The sequence below is a fragment of the Hippocampus zosterae genome, chromosome 16 (assembly GCF_025434085.1).
Source record: "Hippocampus zosterae strain Florida chromosome 16, ASM2543408v3, whole genome shotgun sequence".
In the NCBI taxonomy this organism is placed as follows: Eukaryota; Metazoa; Chordata; class Actinopteri; order Syngnathiformes; family Syngnathidae; genus Hippocampus; species Hippocampus zosterae.
The window spans coordinates 12,476,802-12,497,634 of record NC_067466.1 but is presented as its reverse complement, the minus strand read 5'-3'; the positions used below and the strand labels follow the sequence as shown (position 1 = coordinate 12,497,634).

Genomic DNA, 20,833 nt, shown 5'->3' with positions numbered 1-20,833 from the left:
GATTTTAATAAACTCCAACCATTAATCAAGCTGTGTTTGTATTTGTTTACATTCAAAGTGCAAGTTTTTCTCTACCATAGGAGTTCATTGAGAGGGACACCCGCCCCACCCCAACAACAAAAAGATTAAAAAAATAACAAGCATTATTTTGTTTTTATGTTAAAAGGAACACCAACATCCATGATGAAATTTTCCTTTTAGAAATTGTTTTAGCATCAAAATACAACTTTCAATTTTAAAAGACGTTAAAACCTGATTTAATATATTCGTAAATTAACCTGGGCAATACGTCGTTATTTTTTTTTTAAAGCGGAGGTTACCCGCGACTGTACCTCCAGGCCTGGCGGGGTCGCTGCTACAATCAGGTACAGCAATGCAATCGGCACTGAGCACACGTCTATAGCGTTTGGCACTTTTAAGGTGAGAAACGTGTTTTCCTACTTTTTATTTTTCAGCGTGGCATTATGTCTACTCTTAGAAGTCTCGTACACACGTGGGAGCGGACAATGTCGACGCTCTGACAAGTTCAAGAAGCGGTGGCAGATGTCGGCCATGAGCCACTGTTAACGCCAGCTTCCACTGAAGAATGCTCGCTATTGCTCGGCTGATGTCAAATCACTTTTGTCGAACAGAACATTTCCGCACACGCCTCCTCTGAATACTTTAGGTGAGGGTTAAACCACATAGATTAGGTAAATTATATTCTTCTGTTGTTGTTTTTTTTTTTCAAATGTTAAGCGAAGGTGACTTGACATACGTCACGCGAAAACGACGTTGGCTTTTTAACCTAGTCGTCTCTTGGAACTCCTTGGTTCTGTAGTTCCTGGTCTGGTACAGTCGCTGAGTAATGACGTCTGAGCACCACAACATTCTCTGTGTATTCATGGCATGTTGTGGCGCACTTGCGCTCACCCCCCCCCCCCCCCCCACACACACACACCCACACACGCACACCACCACAAAACCAAAAAACAAAGGGTTTTGAAAAAGACATGACTGTGACATGGTGAAAGGATACCTTCTCCTTCCACTCGGTGCTACTTACATTGCACTGAAAGCTGTCACAAGCCAATGGTGTTTCAGAAAAACACACCACACAAAAAGCCCAGGGCAACGTGGCAAAAAAAGCAGGCGGCTGCTTTGATGTCAAGTAGAGGGCTGCAAAATATTATCATATGGGCTGCAAATGGTCCTCCAGACCACCAGTTTGAGACCAGTATCACGGTTTTGTTATTTCTGCCCTGTTGGTTTGTGTTCTTGTGTTGATTTTCTATTCGCAGGAATACCGTGTTGTTTTTGTTACTATCACTGTACTGTATACTGTCCTAATTACGACTGTATTGTTTTACCAGGAATGTAAATGTCTCAGGACAAGTCAGATCAGGAGGATGAGCTGCTTGCCTTAGCAAGTATTTATGAAGAGGAGTTCCATCGAGCGGACTCTGCCCAGGGGGGAGAGATCCAGCTCTGCATGAAGCTTCCTCCCGATTTCAAAGTTGTCGTCAAAGGTATCGTGGGTGCGAGGCGTCAACCTAATGATTGATTGAAATGAGCTTGAGAACTACAGTGGGCAAACTAATTATTTTGCAGTACCGTTTTATGTAGTGCAATATTGGTCTGAGTCCAAACACCTACTTATTCCATCAATATTTTATGGAAGGTGAGAAATAACATTTACCTATTTAACCGATGCAGATGCACTGGCGTCCGAGCTAAAAAAACTAAAATAAAAAAATAATATTGGTCAAGTCCTAACATCTGTCAGTGTCTACTCTATCAGAATTTGTTGAAAGATGACAAAAGACAACAAAAACATTCATTTCTCCTAGCATGCAGATGTGCACCGACCACACTTTTGTGCAGTAATGGATTGCCCGTACATGTCAAAACTGGAACTGGATATCACCCAATATTCATCTGACTAATCTACCTTTTCTCTTTTCAGCCGTGCACTTTTGGTTTGTTTGTTTATTGAACATATACAGTAATAATTTGACAGAAAATAAGGTAGATAAAAAAGTAAAAGAAAGAAATCAGTCTTCATTCAACACAGTTATTATGTTCAAGGGAGTAGGATGAAGTAAAAAAACTTATCTAGTCCTACCCCGTTATGTGTTTATATCTACTAAATCATTTTTATATCAATCAGAAAAGAAAAAGTAAGAAGAAGTCTCCATTAAGGCTCATACTTTACCCTTAACCGTTTTTAAATTGAAGATGACAAAATTTGTGTGAATGCACTCCAGTTCTCTCAGCCCTCCCCTTATTTTAAATCTTTTGCAGGGGAGAAGCAAACTGAACACAAAATCAGCTTCTTGCCTCCTTTGGTTCTCAACTTTGAGCTTCCTGAAGACTATCCATCTACAAATTCGCCGATCTTCACTGTCAGCTCAAAATGGATGACCAGAGGACAGGTGTGACACAATACAACCTAAAACTATTTTTGCTCACGACCCGTAATTATTCCTCCTTCTACTGCTCGTTCTGGTCAGATGAGCTCTCTGTGCCGACGCTTGGATGAACTATGGGAGGAGAACCGAGGCTGTGTAGTTCTCTTCACCTGGATTCAGTTCCTCAGCGAGGAGGTGCTGGAGTTCCTGGGCATTCAGTCTCCTCTCTTAGTCGCCAGGCATGAAAGTAAGGCGAGCGGGGAGCGCAGCAGGAAAGCTGACCACGCGGCTGCAGGTAGGAATGAAAGACTTGTGGAGTTCAGTAGCTTAAACAATGTTAAGGACCTGTTACTTTTTGGGAGGGAATAATTGTTCACTCTCTGCAAGCTCCGAAGAATTACTCAAATTCATTTCGACATCGCAGTGTAGTAGAATGCAATTTTCAAATCGCAGAGGCTGTGATGTTGAAGAAAAAAAATCCTCTGAGTGTTTAGTAAATTAGTAAGTCCAATTGAGGTAGATAAACTGTCTTTCATATGAATTCATATTTCATTTGCCTTCAATTTAGTCAGAGTCTAACCCATAAAACCAAAACATTTATCTATAATAAATCTGATATTATTGCAATACAGACAAATTCATTGCTTGTCTTTGTACAAAAATACATGGAAAAATTATGTCATATTGAACTGCAATCAAAATATTGAGGAAAACATACTTTCAATTCTAAAACATTCACCTGTAGTGCTTTGCGTTATTAACAGCTGCCATACTTGATTGGCCAATGAGTCAGAAGTTTTTTTTTTTTCTTTGCAAGTTGGCTCGGATGTGACACAGATCGGCAGTCCGTGCGATTGCTCGGAGAAGATGAAAAGAGAAGTCAAGAAGAAAAAGTGTGACCAACAGCCCTCGTTGGCGTCTCTCCCTCTGGACCCGCGGGCCATCGTGTCTGTGGACACGCGCGTCGACCTGCTACCTCATCTGTTGGACTTTGATGAGGCGCAACGACAGAGGGTGTTCGACGGCACGCCCTTCTGCTGCGGCATCTGCTTTACGGAGAAACGGGGTGCCGACTGCCTCTGTTTTAAGGAGTGCCAACATGTTTACTGCAAAGGCTGCATGACAGAATACTTCCAGATCCAAATACGGGACGGCAATGTGCAGTGCCTTAATTGCCCTGAGCCCAAGTGCTCCTCAATCGCCGCACCTATGCAGGTACCATTCTGCTATATGTAGTCCCTATGTACCGTCACTTATGAATGTTTCACCCTCCCTGTTTGGACTTCGTAAACTCACAAGGTCAAGCAGTTGGTGAACGAGGAGCTGTTTGCCCGCTATGACCGCCTGCTGCTCCAATCCACTCTGGACCTCATGGCTGACGTTGTGTACTGCCCTCGCCACTCCTGCGGCACGGCGGTCATGGTGGAGCCCGACACCACCATGGGCATCTGCTCCGTCTGCCAGTATGCCTTTTGCACGCTGTGCAAGATGGGGTACCATGGGGTCTCGCACTGTAAGATCCCCGCAGGTATTTTCATTCAGGTTGAACACAATATGCTCAGTGACGGCAAATAAAGAAATACTAGCATCGCAATCCTAAAACATTGAACTGTACAGACAATGTCTTACCGTAAAATCTTAGCACCCCTTAATGTCGTACAAATGTAAACAAAAGTTAAGTGTAATAATATAAACTCAACGTAGCCACCTTTTGAAGATGGCTGGCAGATGTGGAACAGGAAGATGTTTCCAGAGCTTTACCGGTAGATAGTTTTGTAAGAGCTTTATAGGTCATGCGAACTTTTTAAGTGTTGTGTATTCAGTATATACACGTTAGCATCTGCTTGGTGAAACTAGGGTACCGTACATAATGTTTATTGTCTCATCTCACTCATCTTAAATCTCACAAGATTTCCTGATAGCACACTTGATCATTGTTTTGAGTTTTGCATATTTTGTCACAAATGTGGGGTTGATTTCCAAATTATTCTACTTTGGAGACTTCAATTAAAGTAATTTCTGTCATTTGTAACCATATCCCAAATATTTCTTTTTTTTTTGTTGTTGTCATGTGCCACAGAGGAGTTGCGCAGCCTTCGAGACGAGTACCTGTCTGCTACGGCCGAGGGCAAAAAGTTTATGGAGCAGCGCTTTGGGAAAAGGGTGATCCAGAAAGCCGTGGAAGAGTCCTTTAGCAGAGATTGGCTCAATGAGAACTGCAAATGCTGCCCCCACTGTGGCACCAACATACAGGTGGGGGCTCCCCCTGTAGATCTCAGGCTGCTACTACATGACACTTACCACTTAATTTTTTTTTCCCTATTCAAAAACACTTCCCAGATGTCTCAATGAAGGTTCTCTGACATCCATCCGTCAAAATAAACAAGCACAGCACACATAACTTCCACCTGACACTTTACCATTATGTTCCATTAAACTCGTGACTGTTTTGAACTTGACATAATTTCAATAATGGGTGTGTGTGTGTGTGTGTGTGTGCGCGCGCGCTTTTGTGTGTAGAAAGTAGACGGCTGCAACAAAATGACGTGCACCTCGTGCCACCATTACTTCTGCTGGCTGTGTCTGGGCGTGCTCAACAAAGCCAACCCGTACAGTCACTTTAACAACCCACACTCGCCCTGCTACAAACAGTGAGTCACTCCTTCCGCCTCACGTCAAGACGCCTCCGTTTTGTCTAAACTAAACGTTTCTAAATTCCCTTTTTTTTTCTGTCTCCCCCCCCCCCCCACTCCCCTCCACCCCCACTACCGTAGACTCTTCCACGGTGTGGATCTGGATGAAGAAGATGCCTTATGGAGTGATGAAGAAGACTGATGTTCTTTGTAGTGCACCCCGCCTGAATGCACTTTATCGTACACCACAGTCTGTTCATCTTTTGATTCTTGCGGCAAAGTGTTTTGTTTTTTTTTCCTTCATGATCATCACAAATTTGACACTTGACTAGGTACACCATATAATGACATCCATTAGAATGTTTAGAAAACTCTTTTAGCCTTGATTGTGGCAGCAATGCGGCTTTATAAAGCATACACCCAAATGTACCCCCTAAAATATGATTCCACCAATAAATGTATTGCACCTGGGCTGCCCAAACTTTTTTGACCGAAGATCTACTTTTCAATCAACCAACCTCCCGCGATCGACCCGTTACACACGCATGCCATGATGAGCAATAGCCTAACGCTGAGGCATGCGATGCACTTAGGCAGCCTGTTGGCAATCGTAGCTCACGCGTACCGTTTTAAAATGCTTCTCTCGGCCCTCCAGATTCCCATTCTTTGCCCGTCCCCTTGGCGAAATGGACAAAACAAACTGAATGAGAATAAGATAACGATAAAAGATATACCGCAACAAGTCTGATCACAAGCTGCAACTGCAGACTGCTGAGCGCAAACAACTTTCGGTGACGCAGTCATGTCACCGTAGGTTAAAGCTTACCTTCTTTATCTTTTTTTCTTTTTAAAATACTTTTTGTGAAAGAGAGACTGATAGAATGATTAGGGCGCAGTGTGCATTAACATCAAAAATGTTTTTTAATTATATATATATATTACTAACATGTATGTTTTGGGTTTTTGTCTCCCCCTCTCCACCCCTCGGATCGACTTGGGATCAGTCCTTGATCTACTGGTTGATCGCAATCTACGTAATGATCACCCCTGTAATACACATTATCAGAATCTTTGGATTAATTCGCTTTTTATAAGAGGTGTATAAAATTTGGTGAGTGGAATGAAATGCGCTGACATAGCCCAGTATGCGCTAATAGACCATAATTGTTCTTTCATGATCTCATTTCACTGCACGGGAGGACCAAAATATTGGGATCTCACATTAGTGGGCCCAGTGAAGTGGCTGTGTATGTCTACGTCAGTGTCCCTGAAAAATGTACTCGCTCATTGACTGGCCATTGCACATATATTTCAGTTTGATTTAGATGTTGACTTAAATACATTAAGAAAATTGAATGCCACAAAAGAAAACGGTAAAAAACAAACAAAACAAAAATAAGTAATTGGGCAGTCAAAGAGTGAGTACATTTTTGGAGTGTCCCTCTTTATATGGAGGTAGTGGCAGAACGGAATCAGCACATTTTAAATGCAGTCTTTGTATTTTGGAAATGATGGTTTGATTATGTCCTTTCAAAAACCTCCCTAATCTCGTGTTTTGATCGGGACTGATTGTATCATGTGTGGTTTTAAACATTGTTACTACAGAGGAGGGGCGTTTGTGGCATGAGTTGCCAAAAGTTACAAGTTGAAATTTGTTTTTGTTTTTTTGGTTTTGTTGTCATCGCAAGGACCCTCATTCAACTTCAAAATAAATGTCCTCCGTTTGGCACTGAAATCATGCATCCAATATTTGTCACATTTGTATTAAGGGTTTGAAAAAGCTTGAGTCTTAAGCCAGTCTTGAAGTGTTTTGCTTTGACTTTCTTTTTTTGATGGGGGAAGGTGGATGACCACAGGGGGTACAAAAAAAAATTTAAATTATTATATTATCGAATCTAACTACCTTTTGAGCTCCCTGATGACCTCTATCGACCCTTTTTCTCCTTATTTTCAAATGAGTGAGTAGTTTTATTTCAGTCTATTCAGTTTTATGGTCGCGTACTTGTACCATGAGGGGCACTTGAAATGTCTTTCATATTATGTGAAAGAATCAGTGACTTCAATGTTCACTCTTCAAATGATTCATCATGCCTTAAGATTCTTTTTTTTAGGATAATATTTGGTGTGAATTATTGAGAACCACTGAACTGTAGTATGTAGGGCAGGGGTGTCCAAACTTTTTGCCAAGGGGGCCAGATTTTATGTGGTAAAATGTCGGGGGGCCGACCTTGGCTGACATTCTTTACATTGAACAACAATATTGTTCAACAAATTTTAGTAAGCCAGTCTGTTTCACATTTCCATTTTTATTTTTATTTCAACAATCTGAAGAATTTCTTTTGGTTCATTTGAAACAGGAATTTGAAATGTGACATATCAGTCAATATAAACACGGAGTGATGTCTTGTTAACTCGTGAGTGATGCCCTCTAGTGTCTAAATGCTATTACTCATTTAGTGAATGCTATTACTCATTTAGCCACTAGAGGGAAGAAGTACTCCATGAAACATCACTCACCAGTCTACGAGACCTCAGTCAATGCAACACCTGCGGGCCAGACGTCACTGATTTTATGACAGGGGCCGAGGGCCGGATGAAATTCGACCGCGGGCCGGATTTGGCCCGCGGGCCGGACTTTGGACATGCCTGATGTAGGGGAAATGAGAGAAGACACAATGTTAACCTCGGCTATAATTTTAAAAAAATATATCAAATTGGTCAAAGGGATGTTGTCAAACTGTGGCAGTGATCTTTTTTAACATGGATTTTTTTAGCCATATTTGTTGAACATTCATGTCTCCTACCGTACCAGAAATTGATGCACCATAGAGTGTTTGTCAATACATACGTGTTGTATTTTACAACATTGAGTCCCACTGCACTCACATTCTAGAGCCGTTTGTGTCGACCCCACAAGGCGTCTTGTTACCTGCAGTGTGACCCATTTTGAGGCTTGTAATCCGGGTGGTGGTGCTGTCCTACCCGTGTGGGAGCAACAATGAAATACTAAAGAAACAAAAGAGCACACGTTTGAGCCTGAGACTGAAAAGAGACGACAACATTGTGTCACCCATTTGGCCAGAGTTGCTGACAGGGGATAACCCTTTAAAATGGCCCCCCTCTCTCCTGCCGAATCCCCCTCCCATCCACACACACAAACTGACTGCTACTATGCCCCTAAAGACATATCTTCTCCCACAAATGCAGGAAACCATCAACAACAGCAGAACCTGAATACTCCGGAGGAACATCAGCAAACAAGTGTGATCGCCTCTCTGAAGCGGGATAGCGCTCCCAACTGGGGAGGAAAAAGGTCAGTGTTGGATCATGGCACACGGCCTTGGAGCTCAAAGCTGCGGTCGATACATTGTATTCCAGTCCCCTGAAACTCAATTAATTGATCAATCTAAGAATGCTGAACTTAATTCTTTTAGATTTAAATCCAAGTGCAACAGACTTTACACAGGCTTCAACCACATTTTAAACTTTTCCCACAATTTTAGGAGTGCTCAAAATTGCAACCTTATGAGGCCTCTAAATGTGATTTGTACCTGTAGTTTTAGTATGCCTTTTTTTCCAGGGGCAGGGTTGACGTTTCCTTTACAAATGTTACAAAAGTATTGTAATTATGATCAAAAAATGCTGTTGGTGATCTATCCAATGTTCCCCAAAATTTTCTTGTAAGAGTCCGATAGGAATAAAAATATTTTGTTTTACTCGTCTTCAGGTAAATGTGTTTATATTTATTGAAGTTTCTATTGTGAGAAATATTTTATTACAATATAAATATCAGAATATAATATGTATCATCGTGAATTACAATTGATTATAAATTCCCGTTGAAGTTGTTCGCATAAAAAAGATATTTATATCATATTTAATGATATTAAAATTTTAACAATGCTAACACCTAAATAGCTAGGGTTTTTTTCTAAGTTCATGAACATCTTTTTATACAGGTAAACAGCTCCTTATTCCAAAAAAAAAAAAAAATTAATAAATCGCCAGTATCTGAGAAGTTACCTGCGCAGTCCTATCATGATCGAGAGTGAGAGAGAGCTGTCTGCCATGGTGCAGGAACTGTGGGACAACGATGTCAACAGACTACGACCTGGAAAGGACTACAGGATATATTTGCAGGTGCCACGTACACGTACACACTGGCACTCTCTTAAATCGTTGACTAATAAATACAGATGACTTGCATCATATTAATGGAAAAAAGTTTCATGTTAAACTTTGTACTACAGACTATGCAGAGTACAATAAGTCATCAAATGTAAAAGTGTTACCATACTTTGTTGTACTCTTGTCCTGTTTCAGGGCAAAGCAGGTGACAACGTGGCTGACAATGACAACGATGGGGCGGGATATCCTCTGTTCAAATTTGTCGACGAGAAAATTTTCCAAAAGGAGACTTTTTTAGGTGAGTCATCATCTTGTGGCATCTTGATGCCAAGGAACTTGTGAATTGAGGAGCTTCATTTAGACAAATGTAGTGCTTTACCGTGCTCTTGTGGCATTGTGGTGCCAGTGAACGATATTGGAGTGATTTCAGGAGTTTCATTTTGACAAAAGTAGTGCTTTCTTGGAAGCAATTGCAAATCTTTTTAAGAGGGCATAGATTACTAGCAGTTTTGCTATTCATGCAAGGTGCATTTAATGTATACTTTATTCTGCCATTAGTAGTGACGTGTTTATTAGGGGGTGTGAGGCATTGAGTTGAACATTTCTTTTGTGATCCCTCTCACCTAAAGTCAGCTCCAGCAGGCTCCTCTGACCTGAACGAGGACAATTTGTAGAGGAAACGACTAGGTGTCCACAAGTGCGACATCCTATCTTGTACTACAAAGTGCTCCAGTGATGACTCCCTGGACCTCAGCCACATCGCCTCAGAGCAAAGCTTTTTTTCATCCACTAGTATAATCTCCTTATGACGAACAGGGCATGTTGCATAAGCGCAGAGTACACAGGGTTCACTATGCCCGGCCAGCGAGTGTAAGCAACATAGTCCCGCCCACTTCTTGGATCACATGACCAGAAATTGCTAAGACTTCGGCTTTGTTCATGTGGTTTATATGGTGGTCATTTGGAAAAACAACAACCTTGTCTCTGCAGGTAGTTATTACTATGGAGAGATCACTGTCCCACTTATGTTAACTAGCATGTCCATATAGTAGAGGCATTTACATTAAATGCCTTTGTGTGCCCCACTTATGAAGGTGTCCCCCATGGTTCTGTCCTTAGCCCAATCTCATTCTTGTACATGTTTCCATTGGGATATTACTTATAACGATTCCTCCATCTGTTCTGTTTAGTTCTTGTCCTCATTACTTTCTAGCTGAACTGAAGTCTGGCAGAAGGTCTGGTGTGAGTTAATGTATAGAGTTGCAACATAATTTGACCAAAAATGTTGATCTTGCATGATATGATGACGTCTCTTGTGACGTAGTCTATGACAACACTTTTTGGAATTAAGTGCCGCATGCCCAAGAAAAAGCAAACCATGAATGGATGGATGTTCAAAAACCTTAGAGATTAGAAAGAATACTGTTGTGCGGTATAGACATAGAATGAACTATTATCCCTCAAGTGTTCCCATAAGGTTCAAGGTATGCATAATCTGTGTGTGTTTTTGCATATTAATTTGTTTTGGGTGTGTTTGCATTTGCAGCCTTTATTTCCTTGTTGGATAACTATGTGAGTGACACTGGGGAGCCAGAAATCGTTACCCCTGAGGAGGTAGCGGAGAACCACAAGTTCCTGGACTCTATAGTTAAGACTCCCACTATGAAGGTACAATGTGGGCAACATGCATTGTGGTGCTGCATACATTGTTTTGTTTTTTTATTGATATTTTTGCCCCCACAAGATTGATTTTTTTGCCCCTATTTATTGTAATCTTATTCTACAACAGGTTTATTTTGGTTGTTTTCAGATAGCTCATAAATACCTAGTGGAGAAGAAGCTCTCCCCGCAAGATGAGACGCAGTTCAAGGAGCAGCTCTACAGAATTTGGTTTGAACTCTACGCAAGGAAAGGCTCCAGCAGGTGGGTGCAACCTGGCACCGAGGCAAAATGCAATGCGCGAATCTTGGCACCACCACGCCAAACTGTGTGACTGAGTGCCTGTGGGCAGGCTGCACTGTGAGTGGGAACCAGTAGGATCTGTGAAAAGAGATTTGAAAATCCATCCATCCATTTTCTAGAGCACAAGTCTGTAACATTGTTTAATAATATTCATAAAATTGTGTTTGAATGCCCATCATTGGTTTCTGATCCCTTGTCTCATTCCCTCCAGGCCAGATTCATCAGGTTTCGAACACGTGTTTGTTGGAGAAACCAGAGGAGGGCGGACGGTCATAGGCTTCCACAATTGGATCCAGCTGTACCTACAGGAGAAGCTAGGACACATTGATTATAAAGGCTACAGCGTCACCACTAACTCGCCACATGTACATGGGTTTCTTGAACAACTAAATGCTCGGTGTGATGGATTAAAGAATGAAGCGGTCTGCAGTTTCCCTACCCCATGGTCTAGTCACTAGACTATTTTATGTCACACTAAACGCTAGTGTGACATAAAATAGTTGTTAGACACTAACAATTGCTTTTAACGTAACAGGATGGAAGAAGTGAATGTTTAATGACGGTCTTTTAGTTTCGATACTACCCTAGGTATTATTTTGAGAGGTCCTGTGCAAACTTAAGTTATCAAAAACGAACAAAATAACTCAAAATAGAAAAAAAATAATCCCTGTTCATGAAATAAAATCATGCCTTTAATGGCACGAAAAAAAAAACCCCAGAAACTAAATCTAACATTTATAAAACTGAACTATAATTATAGTGACGTCGTCCTTCATTTTTGTCAAATAATATACATGAGCTTTCGGGGTTCAAAATAAATGTATTTATTAAATGTTTGACATGTAGATGTCTGTGTTCCCTCCAGCCAGACGAGAACAAGCATATCTTGGCATTGCAGTTCAGTTGGAAGAATGGCATCAAACCCAAAGGCAGCATCTTCATCGGCGTCAGTCCAGAGTTTGAATTTGCCCTCTACACCCTGTGTTTCCTCAGCTCGCCCAATGAACGGGTCAAAGTCCAGTTTAGTTTCTACGACGTAGAGATTGTGTGCCACCACTACAACCAGAAGCATATCGGCACGACTTACCCCGTGCTTCTTAAGTACCAAAAAAACACTTAATTTAATAAACAGCTTCATCTTACATGGCAAAATGTACAAGTACTCTTGTTGTCTTTTTCACTTTACTTTGAAGATACAATAAAACCATACAACCAATAAAACCATTGTTTTTATTGTTTATGTTGCCTCTGCACATTCAATATGATTATTTTCACTTTTTTCTCCATTTGTTTTATCGCCCACCTACTCCTTTTGCTGAAAGAATCTTAACACTTAATTTCTTTTCACTACACATGTTTGTCTTAACTTATTTGTAGTTTAAAAATCCAATGGTATTACCCACCTTTGTTGAATGCACACACTCAACACATTTTTAGTTTAATTGATTTTCAGTCTAATGAGGGTAAAACCGTACAGAAAAGTGATTGGTACTCGCATCAAAATTCCAATTGTCACTGACGTCGTCTTTGCAAATTTAAAAAATACATTTTATTGTATTTGACCCAAATATTGTTTTAAATATCTGTAACGTCTTAATTCCAATTTTGTCACCGACTCGTATGCATTTTCCGAAATAGGGTGGAGGGGCGTGGGAGGTTTGTTGCGACCAGTGACGGAGATTGCTTTGCACGGAGATAATGTTAACTCAAGTAGATAACCAAGGGTTGTCCGGGATTTTATTCAAGTAAAAACCTTGAGGCGTGCTTGTGTATCGCGACAACAAAACATACCTCGACATTAAAAGCAAACAATACGCATATTGTGGAAATAATCACAAGCCACTACAATTTTAGTAGCCGAGTTTTTGTCACAATTTTTAAATGATGCTGCTTTTAACCATTAACCTTTATTTTACCAAACTTTCCTCATCCGGAAGTGGTTTCATATATTCAGTAACTTGACCATCTTTGCAGCGCACATACTGAAAGCAGCCTATTTTCTTCCTCCGGCGAATTGACAGTTATTGTCTTGAGGAATTGGATCTGGGTGGCGTGTCGATTTTATTCTGGGATTTTTGTTCGCCGTTCAGATCGGAATGGCTGAGCCGAGCGCCAGATATCAGCAGGTAATGCGTATCGCTCCCCCTTCACGCCTAATACGGCTAGCCAACACGCTAAATGTCTCTTAGCATCGAACGCACACAAGGCACTTCAGTTCAATTCGTTTGATGCGAACGAAAATACCTCACGATAAATCTTTGCTGCAAGAAATGCTTGTTAATTGAATGCTAACTCGTTTTAAGCGCGCCCACGTAACGACTTCGCTTATTGATGTTGTGTCGTAAGGCTAACCGGGAAGTGAATTTTTCCATCGACTCATCCGCCCCTTTTCCGTGTGCGATTAATCATGCCTGTCTGTGTGTTTGTCCAGCTGCCCAACGTGGACGAGGCTGAAGGTAACCAGCAGGTAGCTGCAGACGAGCCGCCTCCTTATAGCAGCGTCACAGAGGACAATGCTGGTAAGAAACAGAGATTTGAGCCTGTGAATAATGCACGCCAGTGCAGCTCGATTTGGTCTTTTGATTTTAACAGCAGTTGCCACGGATCACCAGGTGTGTCACTGGATGCCATTCACTTCCAATCATTGGTTTGCAATTTCTTATTTACTTTCTACAAATAATGTATTTTTGATGATCGATCTATGCCAGTGACGTGTAATGACAGGCTGATCAATTATGCTCGTCCAAAAGATGCCAGAAGGTAGAATTAATCAGTCTACCTGTTGCGCTAAGTTGCAAGAGAATACTAGCGATGAAGTGCATTTGTTTGAAATTTGATATGAGGCCATTATTTGGAGTATAGATGCCGTTTCTTGAGTGGTATTGGGACCAAGTTGCCATGAATAGCGGAAAGAAATGCAAGTGATTGTTTACAGTACCCGCTCCAAAAAAAAAGTTTATGAATACAAATATGAACCTTTAAATTATAAAGAGATCCCATTTAGTGCCAGTGAATTTAGAGCATTCTGACTGATCTTTCAAGGTTCAGAGAATAATTAGTTTTATGACAATGTAAACACAGAAACTACCAAATGAAAGTTTGGAATCTTTTTTTCATCATGCAAAAAAAGCTATCGGCATGCTATTTAGTAGTACTGTTTACACGTGTGTGTGTGACTGTGTGTGTGTATGTAAGCATGTATACCAACTGTTCTATTTGTTAATTTAAACCTCTGACATTATTTCTCTCTTTTGTGGTACTATTTGTCATAGAACATGACAAACACTGTAATCAATTACAAGCTGCTTGTCACGAACGGTCGGTGGCATTTCAAAACATCAGACATGTTTTATTGAGGAGAGTACACATTATTGTGGCAGTGGCGAGCACATCCAAAATACAACCAGTGCTGCCATCTGTTGGGAATAGTTAATTTTTCCCATCTTAACAATCAGACCAGAGCTGTAGAGGACGTTAAATAACAAAATCATAAATGGTAGCAGTTGCCATCAATGGCACTCCTCGTCAGGAAATGATGTCAGCGGCGCACAACGCTAATAATTTTAATTGTAAACACCCCATCACACTCATGGGTAAGCATTCGTAGTACTAATGCATTTTGATCATGTTAAATGATAAACATACAATTTTATTGCAATTCTTGAACATTTTTTGTGGGAATATTTTGTCTGGGATGGGGGTGGAGGTTGTTATTAAAAGTGATGGAAAATTGTGATTAGTGTAATTTTTCTTATGGAATATGTCAACCTAAATACTGTTCTGTTGTTTATGTTTCAGCCTATTTTGACTACAAGGAGGAGGGGAGTTTCCCCAAGCCGCCGTCCTACAACGTGGCGACCACACTACCTTCCTATGATGAGGCGGAGAGGACCAAAGCGGAGACCACTGTTCCCTTGGTACCCGCAAGAGTGAGTTTGACACTAATTATCCTTTCGTTGTGCTGCTTCCGACCGCTACCTGTATTTCAGTACAGGAAATGTAAAGCACCTTTTTGTTAAAATGGGACTCCCAACACATCCAAAGTGAAGGAGGTTGGGGGGGGTGAGGTGGGTCCATGCCAGTACGTACCAGTTACGGTGTTGAATGTGGGTCTGAGTGGGTGGTTGCTGTGTTTGACTGCCCGGTGTTGTGTTTCCCTGCCGCCTGGCATTCGGCCGCAGCCTCAGCACAGAGAGCGTCTGGAGACGTTTGACGATGTCATACGCAGTTCACTGGAGGTAACGTGTGCGCGCATATATGTGCCTGTTATTTTTATGTCGGAGTGTGCGCGTGTGAGAGACAATTTCTTTTCAACTGTGTGTGTTTGCGCATTGTCAATACTGTGAGAGAGCAACAGTGTGTGTTCCCTGTTTGGGTGTGTACCATGAGTGCCCCTGCGCACCTCTCGATGTCTTCTTGTAGTTCCCAGTGCTCGATGGACAAACTTTTAAACATTGTGTTGACTGTTCAACATGCTCTCTGTGCTTTTTTTTGTGCCTTGTGCCTGTGTGTATGTGTTGTACTTTTGTCGTGCCATGGTACCTTGACTTATTTTTCGTGCAGCTGCTGTAGGCCACAACTCATACGTACATGCTCACACACAGCCTAACCGTCCAGTCAGGTCAGGCCTATTAAAGACTCGTCAAACAAATACAAGATGTACAATAGTTGAATTAAAAAAAACGAAACTGTTGTTTTCTTAATATTTTGTCATTGTTATATTAACTCGTTTACAATACAGTGTTTTTTTTTTTTTAACCCAAAATATTTTTGGTGGAGGCTGATTGACACGACATGAAATAAACTCGGAAGTCATGCTGCCACTGTGCTTGTATTAGATCAATTTGTTCTGAATATTCAAGATGTATGTTTATTTAGTCAATATTGAAAATGTGACATTAATGTTGTTAAACGTGTGTATATTGTTTTCAAATTGTTTCTCTCTCGTCATGCAGGAGGAAGACTTTGTAACCAGAGATGATTTTGAAGATGCTGATCAGCTGAGGATAGGAAACGATGGCATCTTCATGCTGACCTTCTTCAGTAAGGAAAAGAACGTGTATTATACAAGTATTAACTTGGCCACAACTTTATTCTCTGTATTTTTTAAAACCCTCCTTCTGATGTTATGACTTCTGTCCTAACTTTATTTTCCATCTTCTTTTATGACTTCAATCCATCTATATCTGAGCCGCTTATCTTTATACGACTTTACGGTCTTAAAATAATAAATAAATATTTTTTTCCCTCACTTTGTTCTCGCAGTATTTTTCCCCCCTCATTACAGCTCTGTAACAACTTTATTCCCTTAATATTGAATAAATTTTCATCCCTTCCCTTTTTGATGTTTCAGTGGCATTCCTGTTCAACTGGATCGGTTTCTTCCTGTCCTTCTGTTTGACCACCTCAGCGGCCGGCCGCTACGGGGCCATCTCCGGCTTTGGCCTCTCCCTCATCAAATGGGTCCTCATCGTCAGGGTAACGGACACTTAACAAACTCCCTGTGTCCATTAATTAGTAAAAATGTATTTTTTTTCTCTTCTTCTAACTCCCATCTTTGTGGTCGCAGTTCTCGACATACTTTCCTGGTTATTTTGATGGACAATACTGGCTGTGGTGGGTGTTCCTGGTGTTGGGTGAGTAGCCTTTTACGAATGTTGTCCTTATTTTACACCTGCACATTGTAACTGAGTAGAGGTAGCTAAAGTACTCATACTCAATACAGTACAAACTATTCACCATGTTTACTTCCCAACGTTGTCCAATACAAAAGGAGTGTGTGTGGGGGAAAAATATAAAAATAGGAATCAGTTTAGATGCAGAACACTTGTCTGTGCTCCCTCCAGGCTTCTTGCTCTTTCTCCGAGGCTTCATCAACTACACCCGAATCCGCAAGATGGCCGACACTTTCTCCACGCTGCCCCGTACCCGAGTTCTCTTCATCTACTGAGCTCAGTGACATCCTATTTCGATTGAAAAAACACACACACACACACACACAACAAAACAAAAACCATCTACTTAACATTTACTGTCATTCCTCTGCGTGATCGGAAAAGGACAATCCACAACCTCTTTGTCCTCTTTCGGTGTAAACTAGCAAATTCTATTAAAAATAAATGACCATCACTCGTTTAGTGTTGTAAAAGTGCGGATTGCGATTCTGAAGTGTCTGCCTTATTTACTGGTGTGGCCCACTGGTGGCTGACACGCATTTTTTAGCCACCAGGGGACCATCTTGTCTGTATAATTTCAGGCCAGCTCATTTGTACATAGAAGAGTGACGCTGGAGAGCAGAAATCATCTATTTAACTTTTAACTTTATTTTTTGGGTGAAGTTGATTGTGCAGGTTGTATATGGAGAAAATAATAATGAGTTGGTTCTTCTGAACAAATGGGCCAAACGCGCTGGTGTTCATGTCTGTCGTGTTAGCAGTGATGAGGGAAATTTGCTGAATGTTCATGAAAACAAGCAAAACAATGTCTTTAAGTATCCATTAAATGTAGAAATGTGCTTTATGATCACTTGTATTCGTGTGGAGGTTCAACAATGTTTTTAAACCATCAGTGTCCCTGTTTTGGAAAATTAAAGTCCTAAACACATTCTTGTACGTTCTTGTTGTACAACCCAAAATCTTGCAGAAACATGTTTCTCTCAAATATTTAAAAAATAAATCTATGTGAGCACTTCATTTTTGCCTCTCCATCCACCTCGCTGGTGCGATATTCAAGATGTTGATAGAATCAGTATAGTAAGTGCACATTTTATAGTGATCTTTTATGTGGACAGCCCAAGGAACAACACTGAAATCATCATTTTGTCTTACGTTTTGAGCAAAGTTTCTTGATCTACGTGAAGCCTGCCTAGCCGCAAGTGATAAAAGCAAACGCCTTACACACCTGTGCATCCGTTTTCGAGAGTGCTTCTACTCCTTCGGGTTAGGGATGCAACCTATGCCAGTTTAGCAAGCGAAAAAACGGGGTACACCCTGGAATGGACGCCAGCTAATCGCAAGGCGCATATTGCCGAATATTTTTGTCAAATTTAAAAATGGACACCATTCATAATTTATTGTAGCGTGAGGATTCTCCAAAATGAGAAGACGATGTGGGATGCATCCAAATCGTATTTCCCCTTTGTGTGTGTGTGTGTGTGTGTGTGTATATATATCATTGACGTGTGAGTCATCGTACCCCTCCTCCCTCACCCTTCATTTGTGTGTATGTTTAAATGCAGTGTGCACGTGCGCGTGCGTGTGCGTGTGTGTGTGTGTGTAAAGCAGTGGTGAGTCATCCACCATGTTAGCAGGTGCGCCATGCACCTTCCCATGTGCTCCCGTTTTTTTTTTTCATACCCACCTCCTCCTCCTCCTTCTGACTCACGACTGACTCCCCCGCCATCATCAATGACATCACCAACACCCCCCACCCCACCCCGGCTCATGCCCCTCCTCCACTTTGTTGTGGTGATTCATACTGTACGTTGAGCTTCTTCTCTCCTCTCTTTCTGAGGGTGAACTTGAATGTCGCACCGTTCATTCATAAAAAACACCTTGCCATTCGTGTTGCTTTACAGGCTCATTGGGTGCGTAAACGACGCCTCGTGGTTATCTGCTGTACTATGTCCTGAATAAGAATGATGTGATTGTCATGATACACTAATTGGTCAAAAAAACTTTAAGTACGTACACCTGCAAAAATGTCAATAAATGCAGCACAATTGTGCACCTCCACAAATCTTTAAAAAAAATATATATTTCTATATCCACTGGATTTGAAAAGTCTATCCTGTTCAAATGGTGGCAATTAGAATGTGATTGGCTAATTCTGCACACAAAATGTCCCAGTTATATGACGCTGTGTATTCTTGTGCAAACACATTACTTCATTTTTTTGCTTCCTGTTTGGAGATGACTTAAGTTGTACAGTTGTAGAGGTTTCAGCTGAAATTAACAGTGGAAAAAGTGATGAAATATTTTTATCTTGGTCTCATTTATTATATCACAAAACCATGCATTTTGCGGGGTGTGTAGAGATTTTATATCCACCGTTGGCTGTTTGACACACTGAAAGATATTAAAGATATTTGAAGTGACAATACAGATTAGATACAAGCAGAAGGTTATGACTCATACACTACGTTGGCCCTTTGCCGTGCATATCTGGATTGTTCCTTGTCTGTTTTCAATTGGGAAGACACTGTCTCTGTTGTCACGGTAACCAAAACACTGTCAATCGTCATTTGTCCCTGAATGATGATGTCACATCATCTCATCAAGGGCATCTCAATTTTTAATTTGGTGGTCTGGTTTTAGTAAGTAGGTGATGGAATGTTTTTATTGGTGATATTGACATACTGATTTGGATTGATTGATTGTCATATAGGCTGATTTTTACAGCAGTTTCTTTGAGGTTTTTTTTTTTAATTATGAGACAGATCAAGCCCCCACAAGCCCCCTATGACACTCAGACAGCAGCCCCCCCCCCCGCTCCCCGTCTTCGCTGTGTACCTAATGAAATGTCCGGTGAGTGTATTATGTAACCAACTGCATCACTGCGAGTCTTGCCTGTATTTTCTTTTTGTCTCCTGGCATGCTGTAACCATGGCAACTATAAAACCTGATAAATCATCCGTGGTGAAAGCAAAGCCTTGACACACATTTATCAATGAAAAACCACTCAACTCTTGCATATACTGTATATTTTTCGTAGCATTGGCCCTTTTTTTAATTTTATTTTTTATGAATGAAAGTTGGGCGAAAGAATGAATGAATGCACGGGAGGTGGCGGCGAAGACGTCACATGACGCTTCTGCAGTGCATCAAGGGAACTGGCCCGTCTGTGACTCATCCCGTCAGGATGGGGAGGGGAGTGAGCATGATGGAGGGAAGAGGAAGAAGAAGAGCAGGAGGAGGTTGTCTCCTTTTTTTTTCTTTACCGTCCTCATCAGTGATGCAATACAGGTAACCAATTCATCACAGGAAGTCAGCTTTTCAATGCACACTTAAATTCCTTCTACCCATTTTCTAAAGAGCTTGTCCTCATCAACCCCACTTGAGGAAGTTTACACCCTGGATTGGTCACCAGTCAGTCAAAAGGCACATGGAGACAATCATTGACACTCACATTCACACCTTTGGACCATTTTGAATCTTAGATGGCTGTCATTAGCCTAACAGGCAAGCACGCTCAACACAGAGATGGTCCAACAGAAATTCAAAACCAGATCTTCTGAATATGAGGCATGGTGAGAATATTTTTTAATTGTTTACTTTTTAAAATGTTTTTACATTTGTTTTTTAGTCCGTTTTAATTCGTTTTTCGAGCCGGTTTGGTAGTTTTTATTAGCTTTTATTTTTTCCAAAATGCTTAATTTTAGTTTCATTTTTGTGAATTTTTGTGTTCATTTTTTCATTTTACTCCTCACTTATAGAGCATCTGTGGCATGCGAGACAAAAAAGCTAAGTACTGTGTGATAAAGTAAACTCCAATTCCCAAATGACTATTTGACCTTCTTCCGTACAGCCGTACAGTAATACAAAATAATTACATTTAAAGTCGCACAGTATTTGTGTGTTCATGTGGGTCTTTAAGGGGCGTGGTCTAGCAAATGACAAAAGAATTTCTGTCTCCAGCTTCAATTGGCCATTTACCTCAAGATTTGTTTGGTGTGAGCATGTTAGCTATGCTCCTTGTGAGTGTTTTCATTTTGTATTTGTG

The 20,833-nt window shown here is 41.0% G+C and overlaps 3 protein-coding genes across 9 annotated transcripts in view; all 3 read left to right on the top strand.

The window, feature by feature from the left end:
- The first annotated feature begins 339 nt into the window (after positions 1-339).
- On the top strand, positions 340-6,758 carry rnf14 (ring finger protein 14). 2 transcript variants are annotated; one of them, XM_052046857.1, is made up of 9 exons: positions 340-420; positions 1,353-1,508; positions 2,284-2,414; positions 2,493-2,685; positions 3,208-3,605; positions 3,690-3,918; positions 4,471-4,643; positions 4,911-5,041; positions 5,165-6,758. In XM_052046857.1, the coding sequence occupies exons 2-9, from the start codon at positions 1,361-1,363 to the stop codon at positions 5,223-5,225; spliced, it is 1,464 nt and encodes a 487-aa protein (XP_051902817.1). In that variant the 5' UTR covers positions 340-420; positions 1,353-1,360; the 3' UTR covers positions 5,226-6,758. The 2 variants fall into 2 exon arrangements, with proteins under 2 accessions (XP_051902817.1, XP_051902816.1); XM_052046856.1 differs by lacking the exon at positions 340-420 and adding an exon at positions 427-667.
- A 937-nt stretch (positions 6,759-7,695) lies between these two features.
- Positions 7,696-12,328, top strand: endou2 (endonuclease, polyU-specific 2). 2 transcript variants are annotated; one of them, XM_052046883.1, is made up of 7 exons: positions 7,696-8,336; positions 8,983-9,163; positions 9,347-9,449; positions 10,698-10,819; positions 10,962-11,074; positions 11,325-11,478; positions 11,979-12,328. In XM_052046883.1, exons 2-7 carry the CDS (start codon positions 9,062-9,064, stop codon positions 12,231-12,233), a joined length of 849 nt encoding a protein of 282 aa, XP_051902843.1. In that variant the 5' UTR covers positions 7,696-8,336; positions 8,983-9,061; the 3' UTR covers positions 12,234-12,328. The 2 variants fall into 2 exon arrangements, with proteins under 2 accessions (XP_051902843.1, XP_051902844.1); XM_052046884.1 differs by lacking the exons at positions 7,696-8,336; positions 8,983-9,163 and having other exon boundaries at positions 9,347-10,141.
- A 727-nt stretch (positions 12,329-13,055) lies between these two features.
- LOC127588084 (NEDD4 family-interacting protein 1-like) overlaps positions 13,056-20,833 on the top strand; it is a 193,581-nt gene continuing 185,803 nt past the window's right edge. For 2 of the 5 annotated variants that reach the window (XM_052046644.1, XM_052046645.1), the window contains exons 1-8: positions 13,056-13,239; positions 13,545-13,632; positions 14,912-15,042; positions 15,259-15,351; positions 16,069-16,156; positions 16,467-16,591; positions 16,683-16,749; positions 16,960-17,094. In XM_052046644.1, coding sequence (XP_051902604.1) covers positions 13,210-13,239; positions 13,545-13,632; positions 14,912-15,042; positions 15,259-15,351; positions 16,069-16,156; positions 16,467-16,591; positions 16,683-16,749; positions 16,960-17,063 — 726 coding nt within the window. In that variant the 5' untranslated portion in view covers positions 13,056-13,209 and the 3' untranslated portion in view covers positions 17,064-17,094. Of the gene's footprint in view, positions 13,240-13,544; positions 13,633-14,911; positions 15,043-15,258; positions 15,352-16,068; positions 16,157-16,466; positions 16,592-16,682; positions 16,750-16,959; positions 17,717-20,833 lie in introns of those variants that run through there. The other 3 variants (XM_052046646.1, XM_052046643.1, XM_052046647.1) reach the window with 3 other exon arrangements.

What these genes read in the sequence shown, in the direction of transcription:
- rnf14 (XM_052046857.1), top strand. Translation starts at nt 1,361, where the DNA reads ATGTCTCAGGACAAGTCAGATCAGGAGGATGAGCTGCTTGCCTTAGCA. An exon ending in CAATCGCCGCACCTATGCAG is followed by an intron (nt 3,606 to 3,689) that starts GTACCATTCTGC and finishes TAAACTCACAAG; the next exon opens with GTCAAGCAGTTGGTGAACGA. An exon ending in CACTCGCCCTGCTACAAACA is followed by an intron (nt 5,042 to 5,164) that starts GTGAGTCACTCC and finishes CCACTACCGTAG; the next exon opens with ACTCTTCCACGGTGTGGATC.
- endou2 (XM_052046883.1), top strand. Translation starts at nt 9,062, where the DNA reads ATGATCGAGAGTGAGAGAGAGCTGTCTGCCATGGTGCAGGAACTGTGG. An exon ending in CCAAAAGGAGACTTTTTTAG is followed by an intron (nt 9,450 to 10,697) that starts GTGAGTCATCAT and finishes TTGCATTTGCAG; the next exon opens with CCTTTATTTCCTTGTTGGAT. An exon ending in GCAAGGAAAGGCTCCAGCAG is followed by an intron (nt 11,075 to 11,324) that starts GTGGGTGCAACC and finishes CATTCCCTCCAG; the next exon opens with GCCAGATTCATCAGGTTTCG.